Here is a 15,909-nt window from a genome sequence, read left to right on the forward strand (position 1 = left end):
GGAGAAAAGATGTAATCAGAGCAAAGTATATAAAGGACGAAAGAGGAGTTATCAAGATACAGAAAGAGGAGATACTAGAGAGGTGGAGAAGTTACTTTGAAGATCTGTTAAATGGGGAAAATGAGCACAATCTGGAAGAGATGGGTGTAGTAGAAGGGCCGATAGAAGAGATCTCAGAAGAAGTGAAGATAGTAATAAAAGGAATGAAAAGTAGAAAAGTGCCAGGTCCAACAAGAGTGATAAGTGACTTGCTAAAAAGAGCAGGTATTATAGAACTGATGTGAGTATTTAGAAGCATTGTCAACGAGGGAAAGATTCCTGAAGATTGTAAAAACAGTGTGACTGTGCCAATTTACAAAGGAAAGGGATATGCTTTGGAGTGTGGAAAATATAGAGGAATTAGACTATTGGAGCATGGAATGAAATTATTTGAAAAGGTGTTGGAGGAGAGGTTAAGGAAACTGATAAAAGTGGATGATCAGCAGTCTGGCTTTAGTCCAGGAAGGTCGACAACAGACGCAATATTTATTATGAGGCAAATACAGAAAAAGTTCAGTGAAAAGAAGCAGAAACTATATCATGTCTTTGTGGACCTGGAGAAGGCTTTTGACCGAGTGCCGAGGAGAGCGATTGAGTGGGCACTGAGGAGGCAAAAAGTGCCAGAAAGGCTCATGGCTGCAGTTATGTCTCTGTATGTGGAATCGAGGTCAAAGGTGAAAACAGTAGCAGGAACACCAGAGGCTTTTGACATAAGAGTAGGAGTGCACCAGGGATCAGCTCTTAGTCCACTACTCTTTGTCACAGTAATGGAAGAGGCTACTAAATTGGCAAGGGGAGACGGCCCAAGGGAGCTACTGTGCGCTGATGATCTGGTGTTGACAGCAGAATCAAAGGAAGAAGTGACTGACGTGTTTAACAGATGGAAGGAAGAAATGGAGTAGAGGGGATTAAAAATAAACATGGAAAAGATAAAATTGATGGTGACTCGAAATAAGGCAAGAGAAAGGATTCAGTCAGGAAAATGGCCATGTGGATGCTATGGAAGAGGAGTGGGAGTAAATTCTGTGTTGTGTACTGTGTAATAAATGGTGTCATCAACGATGCTCAGAAATTTGCGAGGGATACAGAACTTTGTATGTCCAAGATGTGTGAGGGAGGGGGATGATGGTGATGGTAGTGATGATGACGAGGATGCCGGGCTGGTGGTGGACGGAGGTGTGTTGGAGGAAGTACAGCAGTTCTGCTACCTGGGAGATGTGTTGGACTGTGAAGCTGGAGTGGAGAGAGCAGTGAGAGCGAGGGCAGCAGCTGCATGGGATAGATGGCAAGAAATAGCCAGTTTATTAGTGAACCACAACATAGGATTGAGGAGCAGAGGAAGGGTTTACGAGGCCTGTGTGAGAAGTGTTCTTTTGAATGGAGCAGAAACATGGGCACTGAAGAACAGACAGATGGATGTTCTGTGCAGGTGTGATTGCAGGATGCTGAGATCCATGGCAGAAGTGAGGTGGCAGGATGGAAGGTCAAGCAGTGAAGTGGCAGAGATGTGTGGGGTTGAGGACCTTTCTGTTAAATTGAGGCAGAGAAGATTGAGATGGTTTGGACATGTGAAGAAGGCAGAGGGAGGCGTGTCAGATGAGGTGGAGGAGTTGAGAATTGAGGGACAATGGCCAGTGGGAAGGCCTAAGAAAAAGTGGAGCAGATGTGTGGCGGAGGATATGAATATACTGGGAATAGAGGAATATATGGCACAAGATCGACAGATGTGGAGGAGAGTCATCGCCCGTCCAACCCCACCTTCAATGGGAAAATATGGACATTAAACAACAATGATGATGATGATGATGATGAGTGGAGAGTGGAGTTCCTCAAGGCTCAGTTCTGGCACTAATAATGTTCATAATATATATATATATATATATATATATATATATATATATATATATATATATATATATATATATATATATATATATATATATATATATATATATACAGTCGTCCCTCAAATAGTACGGTTTCCAATAGTACGGTTTCGGTTTTATATGGACTGATTTTTAGGATTTTTATATTTCCCGCTCATCGCACCAAGTAGCCATGGTGTGAGTGGCAACACTGTTCTACCAAAATACCTGCTGAAAGCACCCCGAAGCACTTGAGAAAGGTGTTCACCTTGCAGAAGAATTCAGATCTAGAAGTTACATTTTTGGGATGAGTTACGTTGCAGTAGGGAGAGCATACCACGTGAATGAGAGCAGTGTTCGCTGTATCTATCATCTTGGTCTTGGTCTTGGTTCGGGAGGTAGTTGTCCCTTTCGGTCCCAACTACAGCCTTTGAAACGGCTTACTCCCTCTTGCCGCAGTAACTGCCAGTGCTCCAAGAGTGCTGCAAGAGTGGAGATAAAGGCCTCAATAACCCTCGTTATTGCTATGGTAACAGCGTCTCACTCGCAGCAAAATGGCGTATGCTGATCTTCCTGGTGACGTTTAACATGCATTACTAGCTGTCCTAGCTGACGAACCCCTTACAACAGAAGATGAAAAGGAAGCTCCAGTGGTTATGGTGGTACAGAAAGGTGAAATGCAATGGAAACACTTATTTATGTTTGTTTGGGCCGCCATATTTGCTGATGACGTCATCACAGCACGAAGGTGCTCCACCTCTCAAAGCCGAGAGCCATTGGACGTGCCGAGTTGGCAACTCATGCTGCCGCATCACGCATCTGAGATCACTCGGGACATTCTGAGAGTCCCGATTCCCCCTTTCAAATGCAGCCCAGGTGTGTTTCTAAGGGGGGGCACTAATTTTGTACGGATTTTCAAATAGTACGGGGGTCCTGGGTCCCTAACCCCTGTACTATTTGAGGAACGACTATATACATATATATATATATATATATATATATATATATATATATATATATATATATATATATATATATATATATATATATATATAGATAGATAGATAGATAGATAGATAGATAGATAGATATATAGATATAGATATAGATATAGATATATATATATATAGATATATATATCTATAGATATATATATATATATATATATATATAGATAGATAGATAGATAGATAGATAGATAGATAGATAGATATATATATAGAGAGAGAGAGAGAGAGAGAGAGAGAGAGAGAGAGAGAGAGAGAGAGAGAGAGAGAGAGAGAGAGAGAGAGAGAGAGAGAGAGAGAGAGAGAGAGAGAGAGAGAGAGAGAGAGAGAGAGAGAGAGAGAGAGATAGAAAGATAGATATATAGATAGATATAGATAGGAGGGTATCAGGACACCTCTCCTCCCGAAATTGACCTCTCTTTCGGCCACCTCTTTTGAATCTTTTTATAGGAGCATAGAGTAGCGGGCTTTTTTATTATTGTTTCCTTTTTTTGTGCCCTTGAGCTGTCTCCTTTGTTGTGAAAAAAAAATATATATATATATATATATATATATATATATATATATATATATATATATATATATATATATATATATATATATATATATATATATATATATATATATATATATATGATATGCCAAAGGGTATAAAAAGTTATATGAGCCTTTTTGCAGATGATGCAAAGTTAATAAGAAAATGAGTATGGAGGAAGACTGTGAGGAGTTGCAAAAAAGACCTGGACAGAGTGTATAGATGGAGTCAATTATAGGAGATGGAATTTAATGCAAACAAGTGCCACATTATGGAAATGGGGAAACGTAAAAACAGACCAAGGAAAACATACAGGATGGGAGAAAATTTAAAGGTGGTACATGAATAAAAGATTTGGGAGTAACGATGCAAGACACACTATCCCCAGAAAAGCACATAAACAAGCTGTTTGGAGAAACCTACAGGATGATGCAAAATATAAGGGTATCATTCCATGTTATGGACAAAGAAATGATGAAGAAAATAACAACAATGATAAGACCAAAGCTTGAATATGCTGCAGTTGTGTGATCACCTCATAAAGAGGATATCAGAAAGCTGGAAAGGATACAGAGAATCGCAACTAAAATGGTTCAAGAAATCTCGAAAATGACATATGAAGACAGATTGAAGGAGATGGACTTGATGACACTGGAACAAATAAGGGAGAGAGGAGATCTGATCACGCTGTATAAATTGGTAAATAAGTTTGGTGATGTGGATAGAGATGATCTTATAAAGTATAGTTTTCCACACAGAAGTGTTAACACATGGAACAGCTTGCAGGAAGAGGTGGTGGAGGCGAGCAGTGTCCAACAAATGAAGGAAAGGCTGGATGAATGTAGATATGGAGACAGGACTATTAGAGCTTAGCTTGGGGCCAGTAGACTACAAATAGGTAAATACACACACACGCACATTCTCCACCCGCACAAATTCTCTCTCTCTCTCTCTCTCTCTCTCTCTCTCTCTCTCTCTCTCTCTGCCTCTCTCTCTGCCTCTCTCTCTCCCTCTCCTTCTGCCTCTGCCTCTCCCTCTCCCTCTCCCTCTCTCTTACACACACACACAGAGGGAAAACATGTCTCGCTGTCGTACAGAACTGAGTGATGAGTCCATTGAACACCATTTGCATGAGACTGACCGACAGTGATGCTTTTATCTGACAGAGAGGAGGAAGGGAATGAGAAAACACAATAAGAAACTGAAAAAAGGAATATGTCTGAAGGATATAAAGAAGTACAGTTTCCAATACAGAAGTGTGGATGAGTGGAATGGTCTGAAGGAGGTGATTGTAGAGGCAGAGAGTGTCTGTCAAATGAAGAAGTTGAACAAATATAGACAAGAAGACAAGACTATCCAAGCTTAGCTCAGGCCCTGTAAACCACACACACACACACACACACACACACACACACACACACACACACACATTCACACACACATGCACACACTATCCTTTCCCCTACAGACCCCTACTACTCCTCCTGACCTCTCAGCTTTGACTTTTGGCATGCTACCAGTCACTCTCTTACATACACCTCCTGCATGGTAAGCATCACATGGACTGAGACAAGATGTGACCAAACAGATGGGTTGTGTAAACTTATTTCATTTATAATGCTTCATTAATATTGATATGTGCATGAGGGAGGCAGTGGCCGAGTGGTTAGCATGTGAGTCTGGTGAGCCCGTGGACCCACCAAAACGCGCTGAGTTTCAAATCATCGCTGAGTGGCAGAAGATTACCCACATTCAGCCCAGATCTTAAATAAACCCCAAATTTCAGTGACTTTGTTCAAGAGGATCACCAGGGGCAGCATCAGCCAAGCAAGAGTCATATATCACAGCAGCTACTATAAATAAAATTCACCTGCGCTACTAATGGGCTGGGGTCGCCCAAGAGGCCCCTCAAGAAAGTCTACAGACACTACAGGCAGCACATTGAAAATAAATAAATAAATAAAAAATTAATAAATATATATATAAACAAAAATATTTGAATCATGTGCTTAACATGATCCCCCCAACCAGCTGGTAGTACAGATGTATGTACAGTATATTTTATGCCTTATTACTGTGTTACAAAAAATGTACATCAAAAATATTTTTGTTTAAAAATAAGAGGTGCAAAATATACAATCTTTTTTTCTTTCATTCATAATTTTTTCCCCTTGGGTCAAGGAGGTGGTCATGAATGCAACACCCTTTTCATGTATTCCTTAAGAGGAAATGTGTTCATTTGACAATTTGCTATTTACCATTTTCTTTGGAACGCAACTCTATCCAATAACGGGTACTGCCTGTATTGAGGTACGTGATGAGTGAGTCATATGTGGCATAGCAGAAGTACCAGCAGTAGTAGTGGTGAGGTGCCACAAGAGCAACACTAGGGTGTGTCAGGACAGCTGGTGATGGGTGAGAGAAAGGTTTTACCTTCCCTTCTTTTCCTTACCTCTTTGATGTACCTTGGACGCTTGCCATGATACAAAAAAAGTTCAAACTTCAAAAACAAGAAAATATAAGCAAGGCAAAAGTTAAATAATTTATGAATTCATGCCACAGCACAAGCAAAAGAAAATGGAGCAAATTTAATCACACAAAACAGGGAAAAGTGTGGAAATCATATAACATGACTTTGAAGAAATACTAAAGAGCTGGCTTCTAAGTAATGAAACAACCATTCCACATGTCTGAACAACTTAATCATATGACAAAACTTAAATTTTTTAGATGTAAAAAGTAACGTAATGCCTTTCAACAAACATGACTCACTGTTTTCTCTCTTACTTTCCCCTTCCTCCAAGCCTCTCAAACACTCATTATAATAATCATGCATACCACCAACATATTAATGACATTATTCACACAGCCACACAGATTCCCCCTGGCTTCTAGTGTTCTAGGGCCAATGCTACAGCTCAACACCGTGTCATTGTATGTACCCAAACCAAATTAAAATTATTTGATTAGATTTTCCACTAAGCATCTGAAATTGAATAATATTTGTATAGTATCTCAAATTTGAAAGCTTCTAAATGAACACTAAACATTATCATTATCATCATCTGCTCGACAGCAGTTTCCCATTATTTCTTTCTTTTTACATCTTATATTTCAAGATATTTTATGTAGACTCAATAAATGATGAAAATACAGATTTTTCTCTTTGGTCTACTCTTGAAGACATAATTCCTTAAATCTTGTCCCAATGAATTCAACAAGAAATATGTCCTCTCACTTCTGCATAACTAATGTTGAAGTTAATGCAGCTTGGTACTGAGTACAACAAAGCTATATGCTAGTGTGTTTGTCCAAGGTCTTCAGTTGTTGCCACTGGAGACAAGTTGGTGGCCATCTTACTGCGCCCAAATAAAAAAATCAGCAACTTTGCACACTTTACTCTTACTCAATATCCTGACACTGTTATTTGATACAAGGAAAAGCTGACTACCATTGCCTTCCTGAGGAAACTCTGTATTGCAATAATACATATTTGTAACTAAAAAATGAGGCTGAAGTAAAATAATGTACAGAAAACACTCATATCCAGGTTAATAGAGCCACGGGGGCACCTGGATATGGGAAAAACCCGGATATGGTGTAGGTTAAGTCTACGGATCTGAAAACCCAGCTTTCGATCATGGCCTGCCATAAAGGCAACAACAGAGTACTGCATAGGTGCTTCTTTATATGTGTGTTATGCACCTGTACGGGTGCCCTGCGCATTATTCGTACAGGTCCAGATCCAGATTCTGTCCATAGCCTACTCATAATATGGTACGCCCAATGGATTTGTAGCAGTCAGTCTGCACCAGGGAGTGAAATGCGTGCGATTGACGTGCTCCGGGCGCTGAGAAAAGGGTTCAAGCAGCGTCGTCACAGTTTGCACTCGCGGTAATCTCTCCCTGGCTTATCGCAGTCCTGCTGCACCTTGGGGAGATCTGTTACTTGGCATTCGGCATTAAGTCGCGACAGCCTCAGCCGCTGTACCATTGCTGGGGTGCCTAGCCCCGTGTTCACAGGCAGCAGCTAATGTTCCCCTGCCTGGCCAATCACAGCAGCAGGGCCTGGACCCAACCCAGAAAAACTCAGGTATTTGTGGCAGCTTAACCCCCCAAGTCTGCACCATTGTGTTTACCACACAGGCTTTCTAACAGACCCAGCACTGCCACAAGAAACTTTTTACGGGTCCAGTTTTACAAAACAGGAAGGCCGACGCTCTGTGCTGTTCTTAGGTGCGCGCCCGTGGCTTTATCACTGTGTAGCTGCGTTAACAACCTCGTGGCTACGAGCACCGCGGGCTTTACCACCCGGGTCAACCAGAAGACATACCAGAGCGATACCCGAAGCAGTCCGGGCGGGCAATGGGCATCAAGTGCTCAAAGCAGGCTTCTATACGGACGCCCGGGCAGGCACCCCAGGGCGCTACCCTTTTAAGCCCAGCAATGAGCCTGAAGGCCCACAGATGCCGGGCAAGTACACCAAGCCACCCCACTCTGAGTGTGAGTGGGGAGGATAACCAAGGATCAATGACAACCTGGTGCATCCGCTTGCGTGGTGATCTGTGGCTGTTTAGTTACACTGTGTTGCCCTTGTGAGCCAGGGGGGGCGGGTACCCCCTGCACAGTGCATCCAGCGGGACCACAGGGAGGCCAGCCACAAGAAGTAACCACGATTTACGGCCAGCCCACACCTCCAGATCGGGCTGGCCCACGGGACTCCTGAACCCCTGCGGGCCCCTTTACTCGCCTTACCGTAAGCATGGTAAAATCCTTCTTTCACATGTCGGACCAAGGGCGGTACTTATCTGCATTTCTTATTCCGCCCTCACTCCTGCAGGAGTGCTAGCGGACCCGCACACCTTCTCCACAGGGACGGAGCCCTACTCACCTAGTCCAGTCTGAATTTAGGCAGTCATCAAGGCTTATGCTAGGGTTCACACTGTGTGTTTCATTTAAACAGTCCTTTGACTCTCGTCACTTCGATATGGTCTGCAGCTCTCGGCAAGAACGTTTACGTGCCAGTTGTACTGCGAAGCACACAGCTTTCCTACAAACCTTTGCACCAGGACGTCAATGTCATTGCTACGTGGAAGCTGGGGCGCGCCTTACGGGTGCGGTACACTGCCCGGGCAGAGCTTAGAGGCATCACACAGGCAATTTGAACGACTTTTGGCAGCGCGCGACAATTTGATTATTTTTTGGAAAAAATCAACTATTTTTTAAAGCTCCCGGATATGGGCGAGGTTGGATACAGTGCACCTGGATAACTGAGGGTTTACTGTACTATAATATTTTCCTACATTTTCCCATGGGCCAAGCAAGTCATATATCACAGCAGCAACTATAAACAAAATTTGCCTGCGCCACTAACGGGCTGGGGTTGCCCAGGAGCCCTCTCAAGAAAGCCTAAGGCGCTACAGGCAGCACGAAAAAAAAAAGATGATAACAATGCTGTAAGTGTAGATGATGCCATTGCACCTTCAATTGGTGATGATTAAAGTGCTGGTGTAAATGGTAGTGTAGCAGACGCAGCAGCTGATCAGGCTACACAACATGATCTTGGTGGTAAAATTGTGACGGCGCGTATTAGTGGTAGTGACCAAGGTTTAGCTGAGGTCATGTTCAATACAAATGTGAAAAGTAGTAAATGGCTAGTAACTCTGTTCAGGAGGTTTGGCTTCAGATTAATGTGAATGAAAAGTTACAACACCAACACCAGAGGGAAGGGATGGTACTTAGACTGCCAATGTTACTAATGTGCATTACAGTAAACCCTCGATTTAATGGACTAATTGGGGGGTAACTTAGTCTGTTAATGCCGAAAGTCCGTTTTAAGCAGCAGAAATTTAAAAATACGTACAATAATACTGACGAACCTAATGAACATAGGTATATAGTTTTTTCATTGTGTATGTTGTCTGCACATTGTCTATATAGCCACACAGCAAACTTGGCGAGGGACTGCGGGGCACTGAGACTGCCAGGTTGGCAGCGGGACCCCATGGGAGGGGCTGTATTGTTACGGATATGGATAAAATTTTATACCTGCAACAATTTTGCACTGGCAGACAAAACCGTTTTTTTTAGTAGTTTTCGGTGTATAATGAAATAATCTGCTAACTGTTTCTGTCAAAAATCTTTAAATGATTGACTTTTCAATGACTGTTGTACACCCGCTGCTGCCCACCACCGCAGTTGCAAAATAGCTTGCAGAGAGGGGTTTAACTTGCATACTGTTTCTATATTTCACTCACTGCTCACAAAGATCACAAATGGACAAACTAAAAAAAATGGCAAATTAATGTTTTTCCTGCTGTGTATTCCCCTAGTGCACATGCGTGGTGGACACCAGGGTTACTTATATCTGCGAGGAGGTATTTCTTGCAACGCCAGCCCACGTAATGGACCGCCGCCGTCATGTCCCGTCCGGCACTGCATATTTCCACCGTCCCACACCACGTGCCGAATAAATTTAGCTAACCAAACCTAACTTAACCTAACCTAACCTACCTGACGGACCCCTCTAGCTGTGTCAGTACCGACACTCATTAACACTTGGCTATTTTCCATTACATTTACATCCTGGATTGATGCATAAGACTTTCTTGTGGTGTAAATACTTTCTTCATTTGAATGGGAATCTCAAGGAGGAAAATATTTCATTAGGTGGGCTGAAAAAGACTACAGAAACCAAAGGATAGGATAAAGGGAGGAAGGCCATGTCGCTAGCAGATGTTATTGTAGTTACCAGGCGTGGTTGGTTCAAAAACTACTCTCAGTTGGTCCCTGTGGATTTCTAACCCTCTGACCTTGTCCGTTAAATCCAAAATCCGTTATAAGCGGGGCCATTATATCAAAGGTTTACTGTACAGTAAAACCTCACCATTTGCGCACTCACCTTTTGCGCCCTCGCCATTTGCGCGGCCTTAATTTGTGGCCATCATCCCACCATTTGCGCAAGTGGTCTTGCTATTTGCGCACCTCACCGCTATGGTAACGACATCTCACTGGCAGGATAATGGCGTCCGTTGATCTTCTGAGGACGTTTACTAGCTGTTCTGGCAGCAAAATGGCGTCCGCTGATCTTCTGAGGATGTTTACTAGGTGCTCTGGCACCAAAATGGCGTTCCCTGATCTTCTGAGGATGTTTACTAGGTGCTCTGGCACCAAAATGGCATTCCCTGATCTTGAGGATGTTTACTAGCTTCTCTGGCAGCAAAATGGCGTCCGCTGATTTTCTGAGAACGCTTACTAGCTGTTCTGGCAGCAAAATGGCGTCCGCTGGCGAGCTACAGCTGTCTAGCACCCGCACGCCCTCTATCGCCAGTGAAGAACACTGCCGACGTACACAACATGTCGTTTCCTGCCATAACCCGATCACCTCTCCTTGTCTTGTGGTGACTGCAATTATTCAATGATTTCTGCCTCACCTTTGCACCACCATTATGCTGCACGCAGTGTCATTGAAGCCTAAACCCCGGAAGAACCCGATGATGACCATAGTACAGGTGGAAGTGATTAAGGTGGACAGTGGAAGAAAAAAGCGAGAGATTGGCCGTGAGTATGACGTGCTTCCTGCCAGCAGACCAGGTTTTTTTTTTTTTTTTTTTCTGGTAGGGGGGTTTTGGGCCGTGACCGCCCATATGTATTTTTCCCCATAGGTTATTAAGTTCGCCATTTGCGCACCTTCAGACCGCCCATATGTGTGCATGCTGTTACAATTCACATAAATGATTTCTTTTTTTTTAAATCTTACCAATGAAAACAAAAATATACAGCATATTGGAATGAGTAACATGCAGTACAGGCAGGGAGTATGATGGTTATGATGTGTGGGCTGTAGTCTTCTTTTTATTGTGTAGCTTTCTGATGCACATAAAAACATTTTCATCCAGAAAACACTTTCAGTTTTTGTTTAATTAGAAAGCAACCATAGCTGCATTTTTGTATCATGGGTCTACTCATGGGCAATTCTACTAACTTTAACTTATATTCAGAAAGTACACATAGAGCTTAAAAAGAATAGAAGAGAAAATTGATGGTCTAACTTGAAAAGCCATAGTTATGGCTATTTTAACATTGTCAAGATCCAAATGCATTTTCTGGAGATTCATGTTTTTGCACATTTCCTCTTTCTTGCATGAAGGGCCTCATCTTTAAGCAGTATCTTATTCTGCACAATCATTATATTGATGTAAGTTATGTCACAATGTCAAAATACCTTAAAGGGTCAAGCACTCCTAAGAATATAAGTAGTGCTTATGTGCTCAGCTTATTTTTATCATTATATTTATGTTCATATCAAGGTTATGGATTTATACTAATGCTGTGAAGAATTTCCTCAGAAAAGACAATAGTGGTGTAAATTTTCTTGAAATAAGACGGTAGCAAGGGCATTGTCGATATTTGTGTAGAAAGATAAAAATCCGGATCTTCAAGTCCCTTGTGCTCCCTGTCTTACTCTATGGCTGTGAGATACGGATTTGGAGAGGTGAACTGATGTCTTTGGTAATAAATGTTTATGCAGAATCATGGGATATCACTGGAATGACTTTGTGTCAAACCGGCAACTACTCCATGACTGATTTAACATATATTACTTGCACAGTCTATCAACACCAACTCCAGTTATATAGCCACGTGGCACGCTACCCAGAAGCCAGCCCTACTCATCGGGTTGTCTCTGTAAGAGATAATCCTGAGTGGAGGAGGCTAAGGGGACACCCATAGAGTTCATGGCTTGAGCAAGTTGATAGATCCTGCTGGGAGGTACTCAGGATGGAGGGACCCCTGGACTTGGCATCATAGGGTGCGCGAGGCAATGCATCCCCAGCGTATGCCACCATTGACTGATTGATTGATAGGTATATTAGGCAGGAGTAAAGTGTGTGAAATTGTAGGTTTTGGACCAAGTGGACACAGTTAGACAGCCATTGAGCTCAGCTTTAGACTTCATAAGTCTCAGTACAGCAGTATAGGGAACTCATACTCTGATATGTAACTCTGTGGCACAGCCCAAACTTTGTTTGAATACATCATGACTATGGTGCAGGGAACACTTCTTGGTGTGAAAACTTAGCAAAGGTTACAAAAACTGCTGCCTCATGGCTTCAGTCCATGCTTTTACAAAGTAAGGTTGACACAAACCTAAGGAGTTTTCAAGCTGTCACTTTTCAAGGTAACCATAAATCACAAGTTACCTGTCAAACCCTTCTTGTACATACTAGCCATTTCTCCTCCTCAACCCTAGCAAACCTATGCTGACTATACCTTATGCCAGTGTATCTGCCAAACACAATGGTTTCCCTATAGAAACCTATTTTTTTCTGTGAGATGGTTATTATGACAAAATGAAGTCGACAGCTGTCATTATTTTTTTCTGATAATTATCAATTAATAACAATGTTTTGAAAAAAGTATTTGAATGCATTCTTTGTCCATTTTGAGCAAATTGTCAGCAGATTGCAACTAAACTTAGCCCAAAATGTGTGGGCACATGGAAAGGCAGTCATGACAAAGCTGTTGCCATAGGGTGAGAATTGTTTTTGACATTCACTGAAATGGGCCATAGCATAGAGGCTAGAAACCACTAACTAGTCCATCCCTGAGGAACGAGAGCTTACCTGGAAGGCTGAGTAACGTCCTCCTTTACGTGGACGGTTGTAAGATGGAAGATGACGACGAATAATATCAAGCTCGTTGATATGAAGGAGGCTATCCATGAGCAGCGAGGCAATTATCCACACACTCTGGCCCCACAGGAAAAGGTTCCTGGAGGTGCCCTCAGAACTGGGCTGTCGACACTGTGATGCAAAGAGGATGAGTAGGAGGTGGAGAAGGAAAAAAAGGACAAATAATATTCAAACAATCTTCTTACATTATCAACATACTCAAATACTTCCATTTCTAAAGGTAGAGGTAGTCCTCAATTTACAATGTGTGTGACTTAGAACCGCTTGCACTTACAAATATGACAATAATATTAGTAATACTGAGTCAAGTACAGTCAAGTCTCTTTTATCGGAGACTCTCAACACCCTTTGACCACAAAAGTTTTTCTCGGGAAATCCCTCTGAACGCAAAAGTCAGCGGAAAATGAACTTTGAAACTGAAAAAACGTCATAAAAGGTGTTTTATAGAAAATTTTCTGGTGCATCCTGCTGTGAAATCCGTTTCTTTCTAGGTTGTCGCATTAGGCTGGAATTGCAAGATTCCCAAAAAATTATAACTTTTTACTGGTGCAACGTACAGGAAAAATTATTGAAGAAAAGTTATTCGTTTTATCACGATGGAGTCTGTAAAATATAGTTTATAATCTTTGACCCAGAAATTTACTGCCTACAGAGAGCCAAAGTTGCAGTGAAATTAAAAAAAAAAAATTGGTATTTTTTTTTTCTTTCATTTTGGAATGAATCTCACTGAATAAAAGTTGTTGGAAAGAATCCTTAGAACTCTACTGTGAAATCAGATTTTTATTTGGACCGACTGTTTGGCTGGAATGCCATGATTCCCCCAAAATTCCAACTTTTTACTGGTGTGACGTACAGGAAAATTTACTGAAGAAAAGTAGGTCATTTTATCACGATTGAGTGTGAAAAATATAGTTAATAAACTTTTACCTGGAAATTTACTGCCCACAGAGAGCCAAAGTTGCAGTGAAACTCAAAAAATAATTTTTGTAAATTTTCATTTTTTGTGTAATTCTAGAATGAATTTCATTGAAAAAAAGTTGTAAAAAATTATCCGTGTAACTCAACTGTGAAATCAGATTATTATTTTGACAGATCATTAAGTTGGAGTTCCATGATTCCCAAAAAAATCCGACTTCCGCTTCCCACTCCTCTGAACACTCTTGTGAATAAGATATTAGTTCATCTAGAACATCACATATATCAGTGGAGGTGTCAAGACTACGTTCAGCACGCACACAACGAGTAGAAACTAAAGGAAGACCGCCGAAAGAGGACGGCTGAGGGAACATAATCGCTCTGCAGACACCATGATGCATAGGCAGGAACTGTAAACTATTTTTAGCACGGAGTGGTGGTAAGAGACAAAAGAGGTGCCAGTTAGTCACTTAGCATTAACAGAAACCTAGTTTTGCTTGGCCTTCAATATCCGGATAGCTTCTCGCTGCTCGTAGGCGCTGGAGTCATGCTCGTTGCCCACATTTGATAGAACTATATGACACCAGCGGCATCAACGTCATTATGGAGTTAACAGAATTAGTATTCGAATAACCGTAGTTTTACGAAAACTTTCTCATTTCACTTAACTGAAGAAATTAGAAATTTATCCGAAATCTGAACCTCATGCCACTAGCATTTGTTTACGGATGTTCCACCAGAGGTTAACAAACACAGTGAACCTGGTGAGGCGAACTCATGAGGACAGAGTTGAGTTTATGAGGGGAGGGGAAGAGGAGCAGGAATGCCGCTCTATCCGCAGCCCGACATTTGAATAATATTCTATTTTATATTTTAAGGTAAACTTCGACTTTCGACCAGTTCGACTTATGACCAACCTGTTGGTCCCAACTTCCCAAACACCATCGTAACTCAAGAAAAAACTGCACTCAGGTAAGCAAATAAAAAAATTATTATGACTGACTACAAATATACTTGACCCTTGATTTCCCAAACTACAATGAAACCCCTACTATCCCACAACAGTGGGGGATTCAGATACTTGGGTTATGCTCCAAAAGTTCCCCAGATAATTTTATTCAACCAAACATGCTCACACAGGTACTATACACTCAGAGATGCATCTCCTGCCTACAAGCATGTATGCATGTGCTGACCAAAGCGCTAAGCACTGAGGGGCTCCAGTACAAGCAGACCATCACCTAAATATTCACAAACAATGAGAGGGCATGGGTAAACTATCAAAGTAACTGGGTACGACACACTGCCTCCAACCATCTAATTGGCTAATCCTCCTCCCTCACTATACCCTCTCTTTCTCTCCTCTCCTCTCCCCTCCCCTCCCTCCCCTCTACCCTCCCCTTCTCTCCTCTCCTCTCCTCTCCTCTCCTCTCCTCTCCACCCCCTCCCCTCCCCTCCTCCCCTCTCTCTCTCTCAACATTTTTTCCATTATAAATTCTCATGTTTTTACATTTCCCACTCCAGCCATGAGGTAAGAGTTGACAGCAGCAGCGTCTTTGCATCCTACTTGGCATCACACAAGCCACGCTGCAACAATGTATGGGGATATATACAAAGTCTTTCTTTTGTTCTCAGAAAACAAATCTTTCAAGGTTATATGGTCTTGCCATATAATCAAATGCACAGTATTTAAAACTTATTTATAGTGTATAGTTTACAATGAGAGAGAGAGAGAGAGAGAGAGAGAGAGAGAGAGAGAGAGAGAGAGAGAGAGAGAGAGAGAGAGAGAGAGAGAGAGAGAGAGAGAGAGAGAGAGAGAGAGAGAGAGAGGAGAGAGAGAGAGAGAGAGAGAGA

General features: G+C 42.0%; 1 protein-coding gene across 6 annotated transcripts in view; it reads right to left on the reverse strand.

Annotated features, from left to right (window-relative positions):
* LOC126995914 (probable phosphorylase b kinase regulatory subunit beta) overlaps positions 1-15,909 on the reverse strand; it is a gene marked incomplete at its 3' end in the record, with an annotated part of 186,756 nt that overhangs the window by 98,101 nt on the left and 72,746 nt on the right. For 4 of the 6 annotated variants that reach the window (XM_050855809.1, XM_050855807.1, XM_050855808.1 and 1 more), the window contains 2 exon segments: positions 5,899-5,919; positions 13,072-13,251. In XM_050855809.1, coding sequence (XP_050711766.1) covers positions 5,899-5,919; positions 13,072-13,251 — 201 coding nt within the window. 6 annotated transcript variants of the gene reach the window in all.

Source organism: Eriocheir sinensis, chromosome 9, assembly GCF_024679095.1.
Source record: "Eriocheir sinensis breed Jianghai 21 chromosome 9, ASM2467909v1, whole genome shotgun sequence".
Lineage (NCBI taxonomy): Eukaryota > Metazoa > Arthropoda > Malacostraca > Decapoda > Varunidae > Eriocheir > Eriocheir sinensis.